The 18,343-nt window shown below is 44.4% G+C and overlaps 9 protein-coding genes across 9 annotated transcripts; 3 read left to right on the top strand and 6 right to left on the bottom strand. All coding sequences in view use genetic code 12, as the record gives it.

The window, feature by feature from the left end:
- Positions 1–52: 52 nt before the first annotated feature.
- ILS1 (isoleucine--tRNA ligase ILS1) lies at positions 53–3,295 on the top strand (the record flags this gene model as incomplete). Its single annotated transcript, XM_029033724.2, has 1 exon — positions 53–3,295. One exon carries the CDS (start codon positions 53–55, stop codon positions 3,293–3,295), a length of 3,243 nt encoding a protein of 1,080 aa, XP_028892316.2.
- Positions 3,296–3,329: 34 nt separating this feature from the next.
- Positions 3,330–6,356, bottom strand: CJI96_0000089 (uncharacterized protein; the record flags this gene model as incomplete). The annotated part of the gene is made up of 1 exon (XM_029033725.2): positions 3,330–6,356. One exon carries the CDS (start codon positions 6,354–6,356, stop codon positions 3,330–3,332), a length of 3,027 nt encoding a protein of 1,008 aa, XP_028892317.2.
- Positions 6,357–6,480: 124 nt separating this feature from the next.
- On the bottom strand, positions 6,481–7,497 carry CJI96_0000088 (SDR family oxidoreductase; the record flags this gene model as incomplete). The annotated part of the gene is made up of 1 exon (XM_029033726.1): positions 6,481–7,497. The coding sequence occupies one exon, from the start codon at positions 7,495–7,497 to the stop codon at positions 6,481–6,483; it is 1,017 nt and encodes a 338-aa protein (XP_028892318.1).
- A 476-nt stretch (positions 7,498–7,973) lies between these two features.
- On the bottom strand, positions 7,974–9,368 carry CJI96_0000087 (uncharacterized protein; the record flags this gene model as incomplete). The annotated part of the gene is made up of 1 exon (XM_029033727.2): positions 7,974–9,368. One exon carries the CDS (start codon positions 9,366–9,368, stop codon positions 7,974–7,976), a length of 1,395 nt encoding a protein of 464 aa, XP_028892319.2.
- A 199-nt stretch (positions 9,369–9,567) lies between these two features.
- CJI96_0000086 (uncharacterized protein) lies at positions 9,568–11,188 on the top strand (the record flags this gene model as incomplete). The annotated part of the gene is made up of 2 exons (XM_029033728.2): positions 9,568–9,609; positions 9,656–11,188. The coding sequence occupies 2 exons, from the start codon at positions 9,568–9,570 to the stop codon at positions 11,186–11,188; spliced, it is 1,575 nt and encodes a 524-aa protein (XP_028892320.2).
- A 164-nt stretch (positions 11,189–11,352) lies between these two features.
- Positions 11,353–13,698, bottom strand: KSP1 (putative serine/threonine protein kinase; the record flags this gene model as incomplete). The annotated part of the gene is made up of 1 exon (XM_029033729.2): positions 11,353–13,698. One exon carries the CDS (start codon positions 13,696–13,698, stop codon positions 11,353–11,355), a length of 2,346 nt encoding a protein of 781 aa, XP_028892321.2.
- A 1,096-nt stretch (positions 13,699–14,794) lies between these two features.
- On the top strand, positions 14,795–16,219 carry CJI96_0000084 (uncharacterized protein; the record flags this gene model as incomplete). Its single annotated transcript, XM_029033730.2, has 1 exon — positions 14,795–16,219. The coding sequence occupies one exon, from the start codon at positions 14,795–14,797 to the stop codon at positions 16,217–16,219; it is 1,425 nt and encodes a 474-aa protein (XP_028892322.2).
- A 75-nt stretch (positions 16,220–16,294) lies between these two features.
- CJI96_0000083 (uncharacterized protein) lies at positions 16,295–17,431 on the bottom strand (the record flags this gene model as incomplete). Its single annotated transcript, XM_029033731.2, has 1 exon — positions 16,295–17,431. One exon carries the CDS (start codon positions 17,429–17,431, stop codon positions 16,295–16,297), a length of 1,137 nt encoding a protein of 378 aa, XP_028892323.2.
- A 324-nt stretch (positions 17,432–17,755) lies between these two features.
- SKP1 (SCF ubiquitin ligase subunit SKP1) lies at positions 17,756–18,250 on the bottom strand (the record flags this gene model as incomplete). Its single annotated transcript, XM_029033732.1, has 1 exon — positions 17,756–18,250. The coding sequence occupies one exon, from the start codon at positions 18,248–18,250 to the stop codon at positions 17,756–17,758; it is 495 nt and encodes a 164-aa protein (XP_028892324.1).
- Between the last annotated feature and the right edge of the window lie 93 nt (positions 18,251–18,343).

The raw sequence follows: 18,343 nt of genomic DNA, 5'->3' as shown, positions 1-18,343 counted from the left end.
AATTCTGTATGCATTTATAGTAGACAAAATATCACGAAGATTCACTGCAACCATGGCTGAAGAGAACACCTTTTTCAACTTCTCCAAGGAGGAGGAGAAGGTCTTAGAGCAGTGGGATAAGCTTGATGCTTTTCAAAGAACTCTCGAATTGACGGAAGACCTCCCGCCTTTTGCGTTTTTTGATGGACCTCCATTTGCAACCGGTACTCCCCATTATGGTCACATCTTGGCCTCCACCGTGAAGGATATCATCCCTCGTTATGCCACCATGAATGGTCACCATGTTGAAAGACGTTTTGGCTGGGACACTCACGGGTTGCCTGTGGAACACGAGATTGACAAAAAATTGGGCATCACTGGTAAGGAAGATGTTATGAAAATGGGTATTGATAAGTATAACAATGAATGCCGTTCCATCGTCATGAGATATGCTGATGAGTGGAGACAAACCATACGCCGTTTGGGTCGTTGGATCGATATGGATAATGACTACAAGACTTTGTACCCAGAATTTATGGAGTCTGTATGGTGGGCTTTCAAACAATTGTATGAGAAAGATGCAGTGTATAGAGGCCTCAGAGTGATGCCTTACTCTACTGGGTGTACTACTCCATTGTCAAACTTTGAAGCTCAGCAGAACTATAAGGATGTCAATGATCCAGCCGTCACCATTGGTTTCCCATTGGTGGACGATGAGAACACTTGGTTGGTGGCATGGACGACAACCCCATGGACCTTGCCTTCCAATATTGCTCTTGCGGTCAATCCAGAGCTCGAGTATGTCAAGATCTTTGACGAGGAGAAGCAAAGACACTACATCTTGTTGGAGCAATTGATCAAGACTTTGTATAAGAAGCCTGCTGCTGCCAAATACAAGGTAGTGGAGAAAATGAAGGGTAAGGAGTTGGCTGGTCTCAAATACAAGCCCGTCTTTGACTACTTTTACCAAACATTCAAAGATTACGGTTTTAAGGTCATTCTTGCCGACTACGTTACTGATGATTCCGGTACCGGTATTGTTCACCAGTCCCCAGCTTTCGGTGAGGCCGATTTCTCTGCTGCAACTGAGGCTGGTATCATCAACGAAAAGAGAACCCCTCCAAACCCGGTCGACGACAATGGTAAGTTCACCCTGGCTGTGAGTGACTTTGCTGGCGTTTACGTCAAGGATGCTGATAAATTGATCATCAAAAAGTTGACGGAAAATGGTAGGCTTTTGCTTGCTACTCAAATCAATCACTCGTACCCATTCTGTTGGAGATCTGATACGCCATTATTGTACAGAACTGTGCCAGCATGGTTCGTTCGTGTTACCGATGTTATTCCACAGATGTTAGAGAACGTTGAGAAGACTAACTGGGTGCCATCAAATATCAAGGAAAAGAGATTCTCTAACTGGATCTCTAATGCAAGGGACTGGAATGTATCCAGAAACAGATACTGGGGTACCCCTATCCCATTGTGGGTAAGTGAAGATTTTGAGGAAGTCGTCTGTGTTGGCTCTATCGAGGAATTGAAGCAGTTGTCTGGTCGTAATGACATCACCGACATCCACAGAGAGAGCATCGACAGCGTCACCATCCCTTCAAAGAGGGGTAAAGGTACTTTGAAGAGAATTGAAGAAGTCTTCGATTGTTGGTTCGAGTCCGGTTCTATGCCTTATGCTTCCAAGCACTACCCATTTGAAAGAAAGGATTCTTTCCACAATGCATTCCCAGCCAATTTCATTTCTGAAGGTTTGGACCAAACCAGAGGGTGGTTTTACACTCTTACAGTTTTGGGCACCCACTTGTTTAACACAGCACCATACCAGAACGTCATTGTTTCTGGTATTGTCCTCGCCGCTGACGGGAAAAAGATGTCCAAGCGTTTGAAGAACTACCCAGACCCTGGCATAGTTTTGGAGAGGTACGGTGCCGATGCTTTAAGATTATACTTGATCAACTCCCCTGTCTTGAGAGCTGAAACATTGAAATTTAAAGAGGAAGGTGTCAGAGAAGTTGTCTCTTCCGTTTTGCTTCCATGGTACAACTCTTTCAAATTCTTGAAGGATTCTGCTGAGGTTTACAAAAAAGATAATGGCCATGCATTTGTTTACGACTCTTCCTTGACCTCCAACAACGTCATGGACAGATGGTTATTGGCATCGATTCAGTCTTTGGTCAAATTCGTCCACGATGAGATGCGCAGCTACAGATTGTACACTGTTGTTCCAAAATTGTTAGCGTTGATTGATAATTTGACGAACTGGTACATCAGATTTAACCGTCGTCGTATCAAGGGTTATTCGGGCGAAGGTTTGGATGACACGAGAAAGGCTCTCAATACGTTGGCTGAAGCTTTGTTCATTTTGTCCAGACTCATGGCTCCATTCACTCCATTTTTGGCCGATGGTATCTACCAAAGATTGAAGCCGTTCTTTGAAGTGAAGGACTTGGAAAGCTTTTCTGTGAATCCTAAGATCAAGGACACTGGTTCCGTGCACTTTTTGGCTTACCCTGAGGTGAGGGAGGAGTTATTCGACTCTGATATTGAGGTTGCTGTTTCTAGGATGCAAAAGGTCATCGAGTTAGGGCGTAACATCAGAGAAAAGAAAATGATATCCTTGAAAACCCCATTGAAGGAGTTGGTGATCTTGCATTCAGATTCGTCCTATTTGAAGGACATTGAGTCTTTGAAGGGATACATCCTTGAGGAATTGAATGTTCGTAACATTGTCATCACGGATGATGAAGCTGCATACGGTGTCGAATATAAGGCTGTTGCTGACTGGCCAGTTCTTGGTAAGAAATTGAAGAAGGATGCCAAGAAGGTCAAGGCAGCCTTGCCAAACGTGTCTTCTGAGGATGTTAAAAAATTTGCAGAAACCGGCAAAATTACTGTGGATGGAATTGACCTCGTAAGTGAAGATTTGCAAGTCCAGAGAGGATTGCCAGAGAAGGAAGTTTCCTCCGGCCACGAGTCCAGATCGGACAGGGATGTCTTAATCATCTTGGACACCAATGCTTATGCTGATTTGCAAAGTGAAGGTTTGGCGAGAGAATTGATAAACCGTATCCAAAGATTGCGTAAGAAGGCCAGCTTGAACGCTACTGACGATGTCAACGTCGAGTACGAATTGATCAAGGACACAATTACTTTTGAAGAAGTCATTGAAACGAATAAGGAAATGTTGCAAAAATGCTCGCATAGCCCGTTGAAGCCATTCACCACCTCTCCACAGGAGACTGTTATCATAACGGAAGAACAGACTATCAACGATACTGTGTTCTATTTGAGATTGTTAAAACTCTAAATTACAGCCGACTATAGAATAAATACATAAATCGTTAGAATGAACTCATAAAGCTCTTCGTATCATCCCAAGTGAAAACACTTACGCCGGCGCCAGCAACAACGCCAACGCGTCGCCCATCAATGATAGTCGTGTCACTGCAGCCAGTGTCAGCGACAGTGGTGTATTTGGCACAAATGCAATTTAATGAAAGTAATCTGGTATCCCAAACTCGTACAATCTGATCCACAGAGGTTACAAGAACCTGATTATCTGCAGCCCTTGAAATGGAGACGATGGTGGCAGAAGCTGCCCTTTCAACAAAAGCTGTTGTCACCAATTCTAACTTCCCAGATTCATAGCTTACTTGGGAAGAGATCAAGGAATTGTCGTCACCACCCGTTACGACAGTATAAGCACCAAATTCATTGAAAAATGGAAGAACGGCCTTAACACCGCTTTGGTGAACCTGCTGTTTGACTATAGGCTCGTGGGGAGGTGCTAGATTGCACTGAATTAAACTTGACAAATCCCAAATTGTGAGGTTTCCATCAGAAGTGCCTGTCATCACAAAGTCTTGTGTCCCAAACGAAAAAAGATGAATATTGAGGATGCAAACTGAACCGTAAGGAATGCAGGCTTTCTCCTGTAATTGAAGATCCTTCTTGTTGAAGAAGAATATCTTGACGATAGAATTCGAGTAAGCTGCTGCAATCCAAAACCCGCTCGAAGTCTCTTTGGATGCAAAATCCATGACACGCAAATCAGGATGTTCACCTGCCACTTGGACTCTATTGACTTCATTGATGACAACAATTTCATTTCTCAAGCGAGTGAGCTTCCATATAAGCAATTCCTCATTGGCTGCAGAGCTTGCCAAAAAGTCTCCATTCAAGAAGGCGACTCGTTGCAAACCAGAGATATGATTATTCATAGTCCACTGATAGCTCATTTTTCCATCTTTGTATAACTTTCCAACTTTTATTCTGGCGTCTTCAGATGCACTGACGAAAAGACAGCAAGCGCTGTTTTCCGATTCTTGATGAAGGGCAACATCACGGATCTCTCGTCCATGTGTTCCCTCTACGAGGAGTCCTTGGTTTATTGAGTTCCAGCTTGACTCCAACGTGCTAATACGTAGACAGCCTTGAGTTAGATATGAGAAATGAAGTTGCAAAGGATTTATGTGGACACTAACCTCCCAATGCCTGTGGCCTCCCTTACAGAAGTCCTTCGCGATCTCAATTTGCTTGGTTTCATTCCATAGGTAAAAGCAAGAAGAGCGGAAACCATATAATATAAGTTGATTCGACTTCATGAAGCCTCCTTCGATATTTCTTGAAATCTTATTCTTCAAAATAATTTTACTTTGAAGCTTGTGCCCGATGCATGTTTCCATTAAAATGTAGAACCCATCCCGTAGCGTGACTAGCACGATTGACCGCCCTTCTTCACCGTCAACTAGAGAAAGTGAGGTAATTGTATCACCGTTGCACAATTTCTTTGAAACCTTAGGTAGAAGAGTTTGTTCTGGAGTGATCTCATACACAGCAAAGTTAGCATGTCTTGACCCGACGAAAACCAAGTGATTTTTCCAGTCGACATGAAACGAGGTGGGAATGAAGGTCCTGGGGTCAGTCTTTTGCAAGCATTGGGACAAATCGGGTTCAAGTCTATCACCCGTCTTAACAAAGGTTACCAAATCCATTGGCTCAGATAAGATCGGTGAATTAAGTAAGACAAAAACTCTTCCATGCCCAGTGGAGCTTGAAACTAGCATGTTGATGATTTTCTTGGGGCCAGGCAGAGGGTTTTTGCGTGCAACGTGATAGACCTGACATTTACTGTCAAACCCTATAACATGCATGTCACCGTCATTGTTACAAACAATGAAGGCATTTAATTCACAGACAGTTTTGAAGAGGGTGTAGTGCGCTATTTCATGCTCGGCGAGGCTGTCAATGGAGAGTCGACTCCATATTCCCACGTTCTCATGGTGAAGGAAAAGCCTGCCTTTCGTGGTGACCACTAAAGTAATGCCTGTGAGGTTGAGGATCCCAAAACTTCTTATCAGTTCTTTAGTAAGTACGTCTACCTCTGCTTGAGCTGCGATTTCCTCTAGTGATATAGTCATCGTAGGTTCTTCTTTTAAAGCCTCCGCTCTGACTTTGCCGTCAGCACCACCGGTCACAAAAATTCCTGAGTTTGTGTCGACGTCGCCAGACCAAATATGCTTTCCTGAGTGGTAGTGATCAAAGAGCATCAATTGACGTAAAGTATGCTCGCCATGATACTCCCACAATCGAACAGCACAATCTTCTCCGCAGGAGAAGATCTTGACACTCTGATCAGAAACTGAAAGGAACTCCAAAGACCAAATTCTGGAGCCGTGGCCCCAGCCACTAGCTAAAAGAGTTCCATCAAATGAGTACAATTTCACTGACCTATCGTCAGAACATGAGATGATAAACTTGCCGCTAGCGTCTATTTTTACACCAAAGATCGATCCCTCGTGGTCTCTTAGGTTGTGAAGTATTTCTTTTCTTCTCAAATCCCATATGAGTACACCATCCATCACTGTGCCAGCAGAAACGTACACGACATTGTCATTAATCACTCGAATAGAGCCACTGTATAGAATCGACTTTTCGTTACAATGGTACTTCGAAAGCATCCTGAAGTTTTCGCAATCAGCTATATCAATCTCCAAAACCTCATTGTGTGACGTCAACACTAAAATCTTATCGTTGTTGAGGAACTCAACAGCAACAATCCATTCGTTGATGGCTCTTTCTTGCACAGCATATCCCTGTTTCAAAGGTTCAAGCACCGCAAACGAGCGAGCACCAGCAATCGCTATTCTATCATTATTTACTGCAATGCTGTGTATCTTGTTTCTCTTGAAGATCTTCTGGCTGAATATAAGCTCATCGTTTCTATCGCGGTTGAAAATCTTTAAAATGGGCCCGTACCCTACTATGATGAGGCTTTTGTGTACCTTGATTGCTGTCACTGGGCCATAATGCTCGAGCTCTTTCAAAAACTCCTCAGAAACAGAGGAGACGGGGTTTCCTGAGGGCATTGGCATCCACTCTTGAATTGATGAGTAGACATTTCGCTTAAGGTATACAGATAGGCATGCAGGCTGATGGCTGCGAAAATATGAAATCTGACATCTTTGATTCAATCTAACTATCATACATAACTTAAAGCTTAGCCTTCGCGTCGAGGATCTGCTTGACAGAGTCGTAAACGGTGGTCTCCAAGTCAATCAACTTGAAGCCCAAGATTTCCTTAGTCCTCTCGTTCTCGATCTTGCACATCTTCTCATTCACAGCCTTTCCAGCTCCGGGGGTACCCTTTGGAATCTGGCCCCTCAAGGACTCGAATTTGTCATTCAAAATATCAAGAATGTCTTGGGCAGCAAATCTGCCGGCGTTAAGCAACAACCTTTGGTTGGCGATGTTCTTCTCAAAAGCGACAATGTGGGCCTTAGCGACATCTCTGACATCCACAAAGCCACCCCTGGTGCCGGGAACCTTGGCGTCAGCCTTCAACTTCAAGAAGCTGTTGAGGATCTCTGAAGATGTATTGAGGTTATCTTTGAGCTCGGAGTCAAAGGCCTGGGGGCCGAAAACATATGAGGGGTTCACGTAGTTGATTATGAACTTGGGCTTCTCTTGCTCAACGTAGTCCCAGGCAGCCTTCTCAGCAAACTTCTTGGATCCACGGTAACCCATGTAAGGGTCCTTTTTGGCATCCTCCCATGAGATGTCGTTCCACGAGTCCTCGTTGTTGGTGTGAGAGCCGTCGAACTCCTTCTCAGACGTGGAGACTGCAGCGTACGACGAAGTTACAACCACCTTTTTGATCTGGGGACCGTACTTCTCAATGGCCTTCAAGGCATTCTTAGTACCATTGACAGCTGGCTTAAGCAATTCTTCCTCGACATTGGTAGCATTGAAGTGGAATGGAGAGGCCGTGTGCAAGAACACAGTAACTTCTGGATGCTTCTTCAACGCCTCATCGAAAGCTCCCTCGGGGGTAATGTCAGGCACAATTTCGTACGTGAAGTCGCTTGAGTTAAACAATTTGGCCAAGTGAGCACCTTTAGACTCGGATCTCACGGTACCGACAACCTTGTAGCCCTTTTCGAGCAAGAGTTTGATCAAGTGCTGGGCAATAAATCCTGTGGCTCCAGAAACGAAAATCGACTCAGGCATAGTAAACCGTGACTGGGAAAATAAAATCAAAAAGAAAAGTAACTTCTAGTTAACGTTCGATCAGGTCCCCTAGGGTGCCTTATATAGTGGGGGAGAATGCGTCTTTGGTAATGCGCACTAACTGGAAGTGCTGCATCCACAGTTTTAAAGTCCATTATAATCCATCAGTGTCCATGTAGGAGATAAGCCCTTAATGAATTCTTTATTCACATGGCCCCCCTTGGATAATACGGGAGGGTTTCGCTTGTTATTTTTTAGGCCAACCGTCTTCCTCTTATCTATGGCTCACCTAGACGGGTAAGTGCGTTCGCCTGCGGTATTCTAAATTGAGGAACTCAATTGACAAGCGCTTAGCGCTTATTTCCTATCGCGGATTCCGTTGTGCACTCGTCTTCTACGCTACAAAACTGGCTACCAAAAAAAAAAAAGAAAAAATGAAATTATAAATGCTGCCCATTCCAATTCGTTGCAAATACTTAACAAAAGAGTAGCTTGTTGGCCCGCTTGACAATCTCTTGTTCACCTGGAGTAAGGTTTTCGGCACTGAAGGGGGCAAGGGCAAACTCTCTTAGCGCCTCAGTGCCTCCGACCTCCACTACATCCTCTGGAGTGCCCCTGCCAATGTGCTCAGACTCGGCAATACCATGTGGGAAGCCTGGAAAATCAGGACCAGCAAGACCCTTTAAGAACGCTTCACGCTGGATTGCAGCGTACTTGACATTTATATCACACAAGGGGGCAGAGGGAATGTAGAACACCGAGGAGTCGTGCGGGCCCTCATGTACGGAGTCAACGGCGTGAATCAAGTCACAATGCCAGAAAACCATGTCTCCTGGTTTTACTGGAGGTACTGGCACCATCAAGTCGTCCAATTGCAATGTAGGGTGTGTCTTGTTGTTGAATTCCTGACTTTTACCAGGGAAAGTGCCGGGCAACGACGAGTCGAACTTGAGGTTGTCATTTTCGTCGAAGAAGGGACTCATGATCCAGTGGGCTGTGACTTCTTTTATCAATGGGGCAAACAATATGGTGCCTTCCTTTGGCGCAATTTCTGAAACAGCCAACCATCCTTGGTATGCTCGGAAGATGTTGCAATTACCATTGGAGGCATATTTTTCCATATTGATGTTGATTCTGTGTGTGGCGTCGTTTGGATCAAACTCTTCCCATCTCCCTTCAAAGATAGGCTTGTAGCAAGCGCTGTAAGCTGGATCTTCCCATCTTTCAAGGGATCCCCCGTCAGCATGGGGCCCAAGGGAGAAGAACGCATCTCCAGGTTGTCTAATACGTAGTCTGTCTGCGTAAGATACATTCTGGTCTAAAAGCACCTCTGCCTGAGGATCAGCATGGAATAAGTTGTTCATGAACCTCGTGGCCTTCTTCATATTTGGGTGCGCTCTAGCCCTGACCTGAGGCCTTGACCAATAAAGCTCATAAACGACCTTGGCGTCCTTAGGAAAGCCTTTAGTCTGTGGGTTCTCTTTTACGTATTGTAGCACTTCCTCTTTATAACCCTCCGCCTCTTTTTCCGGGATGACGCCCCTGATGACAACGCATCCTCTTTTTAAGATCTCTTCTCTTTTCGTGGGTTCGATGTTGCACAACTCGTCCAATGTCACCGAGGGGATGATGCTGCTCTTTCTTTGTTTGATCTCTTCAAGACCTGCTTTATAAGCTTCTTTCAAACGCAACCAGCTAGCTTTGAATGCTTCCGGGTCTTTAATAAGTGATCTTTTGATGTCAGCCCAAAACGAGCTGTCGTAGGTTTCCCCCTGGCCAAAAGAGTTGAACGAAGTAGAGATGTCACCTTCTGGTCTGACGGTAGCAGTTAAGAGATCAAAATGACGAATTTTTGCAGTCGTAGATGGCATTATCCTGATTATTTTTTTTTTCTTTGTTTTTTCTTCTTGATTGAGGTGACACTCATATTTATATCTTCGTGGAGGCTATTTGCAGCCAATTCTACTGCATGAATTCGATGCCCCACACTCTCTACCTATTTCTCAATGGGGGGAATCCGCCCGCTCGACAAATTGAGTATACCACCCGGCATTTCACGTCATCATATCAATGTCCTTCCTTGTAACTCTGTTCCCAGTGCAAAAACGAGAGGTACGTAATTACATTTTTGGAATTTCTGCAGACCCGCTAACATTAGCGTGCCCACAATGCATGTCTATCATGTCGATCTAGAAAGAGAAGATGCGAAATTAGATCCGGTGAAAAGAGCTGCATTAGATGTCAGACTCTGAAGTTGAAGTGTCAATGGGATAAGGTAAGTCATAGGCTGCTGTTACCGAAATCTTATGGTGAACTGGATGAAGATGTTTTCGTGAAAATGTTCCGTGATAGAGACCAGAGGAAGCCCCAGTTTGTATGTGCAACGCAGCCCTTGGCCTCATTACTCAGTAAGGACTCTGTCTTGTGTTTCGATGGTGATGCTTACGGGCTCTACTATCCGTGGAGGGGAGAGCGTCGGACTCTGTCTCAAATCGGGAATAATCTACGCAAGTATTTGGAGGCCGAAAACGCTTTTGTCTTGCCTAGCATAGTCGAGCAACGCAAGTTGATTCATATTTTCTTCGATCATCTTTATCCCTTCTACCCTGTTGTAGATCAGGATTTTAGAACCAATTTTACTCAGTCGCCACTTATATTGCTCAATGCCGTGTTTCTAGCGGCCACGAGGTTCGACAAGACTATTCCCCGAAAGAACCTCAGAGAGCGGCTAGCGGTATTATATGAACGTTGCAAATTACTTGAAATGGTTGAAACAAACAAAGTTGTTCTCATACAAGCATATTTACTTCTCTCTATCCACGAAGAAGGAATGGAGGGCGTGACTTCATCCAAAGAATATGTCGCAAAAGCGTGCAATCTATGTGGGGAGTTGGCCATTACTAACATGGGATATTCGGATGAAGCCTCGCAATTTCCTCTTCCCAAGGAATCGCTGACCTTCCCTAGAGCCCTCTTGCGAAGGCTCTTGTGGACGACGTTTTGCTGTGATAGACTTGTGTCGGCGACAAGTGGGAGAGAGATGATCTTCAACATGAAGGATTTTTATATTGAGCCGTTCAGTGAAAGGGACTTTGAAGATGATCCTAATAGTCTGGATAACGTCATTTTATTCAGCTCATGGTTGCATCTAAACACCCTAACTGATCGAATTCAATGTGCCTTGTATCGGCCCCCTGCTAGCAGAACTATAGATGCAAACTTGCAAAAAGACATTGAAAGTTGGATACCACCCGAAATTAATGACCCCGAAAAGGTAGGATTTCTTAAGGTGACTCACGCTTACCTATGTTTGTTATATTTGAGGCGGGGTATCGACTCCGTGGCATTGCTGCTTCACAATACCTCTTTGTTGGCTACATTCGATAAACAAATCGAGATAACAATACAGCAGATTCATCGAACATCATCGGATGTTCTAGAATATCTCGAGTCACCTCGAATTTTGCATCATATTGTAGTGGTTCATGCTGTTCTCCATGTTGTGGCCCTTCTTCAACTTGAATTGAGCACTCATTATGGCATTGAGGTACAGAAACAGGAATTTAAAAATTATTACAACAAAACATCAAAAAGATGTATTGGCAGACTTGAAGAGTTCAAGGACTACTGGTGGTTTGCTGGTTCGGCACTTAAGCTCTGCCACGTTATAACCAAAAACGAAATTACCTGAAATGTTTTACTTCATACCGATCGTTAGTGAATTGCACATATCTATGATATAAGTGAAAGATACTCGCTATGCTTGCCAAGGTGGAGCATAAATGTAATCGACAATAGCACGTGCGCCAAATTGATCAATGCAATGTGTTTCCTTAGTTTTCGACAAAAAACTTGCTAATCGAAGTCTGACCAGTTTTTATTCTCTTCAATCCAGTTGTGGCCTGGTGCGCTCCTAGGGACATTCTCATTATTGAAATAGTTGGCATACCCTGATCCAGCCCCAAGTTGATAAGACCGCCGTTTTGAGGCAATATCATCAGCCCCTAAATTTGAAGTATTGGGTGCTTGATGGGAGTTGAGAACATTTGTAGCTTTCAAATTTCCCAAGTGAACCGCTCCCGTATGAGATCCTCTTTTGAATGGTGGAATGTATTTCCCTTTTCCATTCGCTTCGAGTTGGGTCTTTGACGTCATGACACCATTCGAATCAGAGTGCTGAGTATAAGCTGAGTTGAACGTTGGAACTTTCGAATTATGAGAGGTAGCATTGCCTCTTACTTCTGACCCTGTACTGCGACCATTTCCTATGGATTTAAGATCACCTTCTAGGTGAAACACTGGATCCTCATTGAGCCTAAAACCATCCAAATCATCAACCAAATGGTCCACGGCTTTTGAGGAAGGAGATCTCAAATTGGGAGGGACATACTTGCCATTAGCACGACCACCGCCTTGGGGTTGCAATTGAGGAGATTGCATAGAATCCGGACGTGGGCGTCTTTTCCCGTTGACGTGTTTGCGACGAGTTGCTGTATCATTGTGTGAATGACCAGAGGTATAGGTGTGCCGCTTCGATCCAGATTGATTATTGTGACCGTTGCGGTGGTCGCTGTTTCGATAGTCATGGCCGACGGCACGCTTCCAAGATTGCTTTTTACGGCCACGCTTCCATCTTCTTTTCTTGTCTTTTTCCGATCTTTCGAGCTCTCTTTGCTCGCCATACTTATCCATGTAGTGGTTCACGACACTTCTGGGAGTAAAGAAATCCTCCCGACGAAACCTAGCCCCAAAACTTCCGGTGTGGAAGCTATTGCTAGTACCCTGATGACTAAATCCGTGTCTAGCACTGAACGCATTTTTGTTATATGAAGCAACACCAAAAGGCTTACGAGTGTTTCGAATGAGCCTCTGACCGGCGCCAATGGGGATTGGCCGAGCACCCATCGCTGGCGACAAAAGTGCATCAGCACGACGATTATAAGGCATAGAATCATCTCTTTGCATCGATTCAGTGGCAGTGCTGCTCTCTGAAGCTGACTCTAGCAACTTATGGTCCTCGTCAATAATTACATGAGGTGCTTCGGCAACCTTGGGTGACATCACAAGGGCCTGTGGAGGTGACATCTCCTTGACTTCATTATCGAACTTGAACATCTCGTCATCTGACTCCATAGGTGACTCGTCGACCTCTTCATTTTCTTGTTCCTGGACCGGCGTTGCATGTTCCTCATAGTAGTCCTCGTACCCGTTCTCATCGTCGTCAGAATGTTCTGCCCAGTACTCTTCATCGATAGTGAAGTAGTTGAGATTATCAAGCTCGTGTTTCAAGCTATCCAAATCTCTATTTGACGGATCAATGTTCAAACAGTATCTCAATGTACTGAACATTTCTCCAGTCATGCTGCTGAAGAAGTCAAAAAGCGCTTCTCTGTTTGCTGAAAACTGTAAAAATCGTTTATCAGTATAATTGGCAACTTGGAAAGGGTTCTTGTGGAATACGAGAGTGAGAAGAATCACGCCAACTGACCATAAGTCAGCCTTGGCGGCATCGTAAGATTCTTGCTCAGTATCAAAGAGTTCTGGGGCCATGTAACGTTCTGAACCAATGTCGAACTCAGCTTTGTTCGTGATAATCCTTTGTGTTGTTGCAAGACCCCAGTCACAAATTTTGATAGACCAGTCTTGGTCGATTAATATATTCTCAGGTTTTAAGTCTCTATGATAGACTGAGTTGGTATGACAAAAGGCCAATGCGTCAAGAATTTGGCTGAAGACATCCTTGATATCTTGAGACGTGCTTGGACCGAGGCCGTTCTGCACGGCCTCATACAAGTCACCTCTTGAGCAGTACTCGAGAACAAGATAGGAGTCAAAATAGTCAACCAAATTGGTGATGTTGTCATGGGCACCAAGAATTTGGTGTATGCGAATTTCTTTGTTTGTTTCTTCGTAAAGAGCTTTAAGGGTGGAACTCTCGGAATGCTGCGACTCTGGCGCAGCCGCATTTGATCTAAGCTTAGCAGGGGAAGAAGTTGCTCTCCCTGTTTTCGAAAGCTCCTTTAACTGTTTGGTTCGTTTGTAATCGATGGGAAAAATGAATTTGACAGCCACTAACTTGTCGCTAAGTTTGGTGTCCTTGGCTAATGACACTAGCCCATAGGATCCCTCACTTATATCTGCAACCTTGAGGTAACGGTCTTTCAAAAGACCACCACGATCGTATCTATTATACTGTTCCATTAAGGTCGATTGGCGTTCCCAGTGTATGTGTTCAGATGATTTAGGCTAATGAGTGGATTGCATAAAATAAAGTGCTTCGAATGAGATAATTTGATGTTGTGTAATCTGTTTAATTTGGTTTTGAGATGAGTTTCCAAGACGAGTGGGAACTGCAAGCCTATAAAGAAAGGCTGATGCTAACTTTGGGTGGACGAGGTGACTAGGACTTCGTTATGCTTTGTGTTAAAGAATCGATAATGAGGAGGGCCAAAATTGGAGGTGATCAAATAGTACTTTCCCGAAGGTAACTTCGAGGAATCTAGGTTTCGGGTAAAGTAGGTGAAGCACCCGGTCTAAGCAGTGAAGATGATTGACTGAACTACTGCTTGAGGAAACTGGGGTGTGAAGCGTTGTGATCGATCTTGGACATGACTATGATCGCACCGCGACAATGTCGTTAGGGAAGTGCAGGTGTAAGACCCGTTTTTGGGGTTCTCATTCTTGAGCTCTCTTAGTTAAAGAGCCACATCAAGATTGTGGCGGAGGTGCAATGACAGAAGCGGGGGAGATCTTCCAATTGAGAATTGAAGAAGAGATTGGAGAAAGTGTGGGTGGTGCGAGCTTCATTGTCAATGAGGGTCGTTTTTTGTAGATTCACTATAATTGCTGCAAATCCCTGCGAAACACTTCTAAAAAGGTACTTCGAGGAAAAAGAATGCCTTGAATAAGCATTAGTCTCATGATATAATAAAATATTAATCAACAACAACTTTTTGGATTTCTTGTTGAAATCCCTAGCACCGAGTGAATTAAGCTGAATTATTCAAGCTGTGGCATCTCTCATTCTTAGTCTCTCCCACTCCGAGGATCTGACCACTGTTCGCACACTGTCCACACGAAGCCTACGGGAATTAAAGCTAGAACAACAACAGATATATCTATTAAATCGACTTGATAACAGTGCTTCAATTTCAGCCGTAAGATCAAGTTCTTTTAATAATAAACGGTGGAATGGGACACAAGTCTTGTGGTTGCCACGATGAGCCATCTGCAGTACATCGACTATAACTACTCCCAAATCTGTGGGTGGAAGTAAGACTCTTCATCATTGTCAATCATGGACAACGACATTGCCACCTTTCTTGCTTTCACAGGCACTGAAGACGAAGCAACCGCAAAGAGATTTTTGGATTTGACAGGAAACAATGTCGAATACGCCGTCCAGCTTTTCATGGAATCGGGTGCAAATGGGCCCTCAACTGCTTCAGGAAATCAAAATGATGAGGATATAGCGCAGAGACTACAGCAGGAAGCCTATGGTGAGGATAATGTAAGAGAGGCAGATACCAATGTTCATCGCCACGAGACTTTGATGGACTCGTGGACGGATCTTGGAGCAATGCAAAACCCCATCGATAGAGTGAATGATATGTTTGGTCGGGGTCGCGTTGGTATTTTCAATCAGAGATTCGATGATGAAGACGATATTGATGACGACGACGATGCGGATTTCTCGGACGAACCTCAGATTGTTGAGTTGGACGAGGACGATGACGACGACGAGGTGATTGACGTGGACAACGAAACATCCCCACCAAGAAACAGGAGATCGAGAATGCGTCAAAATAGAATGAACGATTTAACATCCACTCAAAGGCGGCTAGCCCAGTTATTCAAGCCTCCATTTGACCTTATAGAGCGCACAAACCTCGAAGGAGCCAAGCAGAAGGGAAGACAAGAAAAGAAATGGATTCTCATCAACATCCAGGACCAGAGCGAGTTTCAGTGCCAGGTATTGAACAGAGATTTCTGGTCCGATCCGGAAATTAAGCGTTGTGTCAAAAAGAATTTTGTTTTTTTACAGTTTCAGCATGATTCCGTCAATGGTGAATCCTACATCAACTTTTACCATCCTGATGGCTTTCCTCACATCTCCATCTTGGATCCTATGACTGGAGAACGTGTTCACAAGTGGACAGATGGAGCAGTGCCAAACACTGAAGAATGGCTCGCTGACGTTGAGATATTTTTGGGAAAATTCTCTCTCAATCCAAACTCGAATAACCCTCATGTGAGGCACGAGGTGAAATTTGATCCAGATGCAATGACAGAGGAACAAAAGATTGAATTTGCAATGAGACAGTCTGCTGTCGAGAACAAAGGTAAGAGTGCTGCTGATGCGATCACGGTCGACGAAGACGAGCAAGTCGCATCGCCGGCTGAAACTCAAGATCCGTTTGAGAGCATCGCCCCACATAGGCATGATGAGCCGACGTCAGGTTCCATCACAAGAATACAGTTCAGATTTCCCAACGGGAAGCGCTTGGTCCACAAATTTGACTTCGAGAATGATACCGTGCTCACCATCTTCCAATGGTTGAAAGATGTTCTCAAGAACCTGGAAGAGTCTATATACGGCATTGGACAGTCTGATAGATTCACAATTTCTAGTGTTGGAAAACCAAAGTTGATAGAGTCTCTCGAAGAGACCATTGGGAATGCAGGACTCAAAAACGCTAGCATTTTACTTGAGAAGGATTGATTAAATTATTACATGGCCTATTTGTGATTAACATGCTATCGAATCCTCAACATTACAAAAAGATCGCGATGCTGTTTATTTATTAGTTTGCTTCGTCCTCCGAGCATCATCTTGAATCTGAAAGGTCTCTAGGGCTTTTTCGTGCAGCCTGCTGCTACGAATCAACAAGATATCGTCGTCAACTTCATCTTGGGATAGTCCATCACATTCTGTGAGGCGGACCTTTACGTCTGGTCGCTGAGGGATCTTACGAGCACCTTGCTGCGCCTCAAACGTCTGCCATCGTTCAAGAGCATCCAACTTGGTTTTCGTGAGCTGGATCTTGTTCTTCTTGAAGTAGCGATTGTCGATATCGTAGTATGAGTCTATGTTGCCACGCTTGTGTCGTTCTTGCACATCTGGTGACTCCTCGTCTTCAGCCATGTCTTGTATAGGTACTACTGATTTGAAATAATAATCCCAGTCATTTGCGGCCATCTGGTTAGCTCTAATGCCGTGATATTCCTCGTAAAGTTTGGAAAGCTCGTGGTTGGTCCTTTCTATTAGAGCATTGCGCTGGTCAAGGAGATCTTCTTGATACCTCTTCCAAACGATAATTTGGTTTTGCTTCACATTGTTGTCTATCATTTTAATTTGATAGTCGTAATGATTTCGCAGGGCATCTAGCTGTTTTTCGTAAGGTTGGAATATTTTCTTAAAGTAGTGAGCAAACGGAAGATTCTCACTTCTAGCTCTGATATCGTCAAGGTCTCGCGGCGCAACAACCTGCGATAGCAGTTCTTTCAAGTCGTCGTCACTCATCCTATCCGGAATGTATCCAAGCAAATATAGCTCCGGAGCAGCAATCATGTGCTCGAGGTGTTTTGTTTCCTCGTTATATATCTTTGTCCACAGACGGTCATGACCATCTGCAGCCGATATCAGCTCATCTATTAATTTAAGCAAATGGTCAATTCTCGCCGCTCGAGCATCAACGTACTCTTTTGAAAGTGAAGCAAATTCACTTGCCAACTGTCCCTCGATCGCTGCCAATTTGTCCAGCGTCATGCTTGGTAGGTCAGGTATGGTAGCCGGTTCAAAGGGCGCCTTTGGCACCTGGTCGAGCGGCACCTCGGGGAGGTAAACATCCGAGCCGTTGGAGTCCTCGTCCTGAGTGATCATACGCTCAGAAGTCACATGGTTCTTGTGTTCTGTTGCCTCCAGCTTCTCCATGGTGCCCTTTTCAAGAAAGTTTGCAACTACGACTGCGAAACTTTGTCTGCGAAACATCGACTGCGAATTCTTGCAACCCGCTTTTGCAACCTGCACGGCCTCTGCAGGCACCATACTAGGGCAAATGACGGAGCCAAAGGATGCCTAAAAAATAGGTGTTGAGAATGCCTTTCATTGATATCTATTGAAAATAGATATTCATTTACTCTTCAAATCTGCATTGTATCTTGTCATCATCTACGACCTACACTCTCCTATAATCAAACTGATCAACGTAATCGCTATTCATCTCTTTCATAAACCTAAAAATGCCGGCTATCTGGCCTATCTGTCCTCGGCCCACTCGTTCTCTTTTCTAATTGCGGCCTCCTCCTCTGGGCTGAAGTCGTTCACGATGTTGAACGTCTTTCTCAACTCCTCTGGCGACTTGTGCTTGATCATCTCGGCAATAATCTTACAACCAGCATCCAAAAGGGGCCTGATGTTCAAGTAGTTGGCCGCTAAAATAATCTCGTACAACATCTCCTGGTCGACTTTCAAGAAGTTTCTGTCCCACGAGTGAACAGGGGCAGACTTTCTGGCATCTTCGTCGTCGTCATCAGGAAAGACTGTGTTCTTGTGGTGCTCACACCATTCCAAAACCTTGGCCAAAACATTGGCTCTGACGTTGGGCGTTGGGATTTCAAAATCCTCGTCGTCCTCATCCAAGTCAGGCTTCAAGTCTGAGATCATGTTCTTGATGAGAACAGACTTCGTGGCGACTTCGACATCAACAGGAAACTTCTCCTCGTCGGAAGAGATAATAACGACTTTGGGCATGTCTCAGATATTAAGAATCTTCGTTATAATCTTGCAAAGACGGTTACTGTGAAAGGCTACTTCTCTATCCGCACTTAGAGGTAATGCTCGCAG

This window comes from Candidozyma auris, chromosome 1 (assembly GCF_003013715.1).
Source record: "Candidozyma auris chromosome 1, complete sequence".
In the NCBI taxonomy this organism is placed as follows: domain Eukaryota; kingdom Fungi; phylum Ascomycota; class Pichiomycetes; order Serinales; family Metschnikowiaceae; genus Candidozyma; species Candidozyma auris.
The sequence above is the reverse complement of the archived record's forward strand: the minus strand, read 5'-3'. Positions and strand labels throughout refer to the sequence as shown.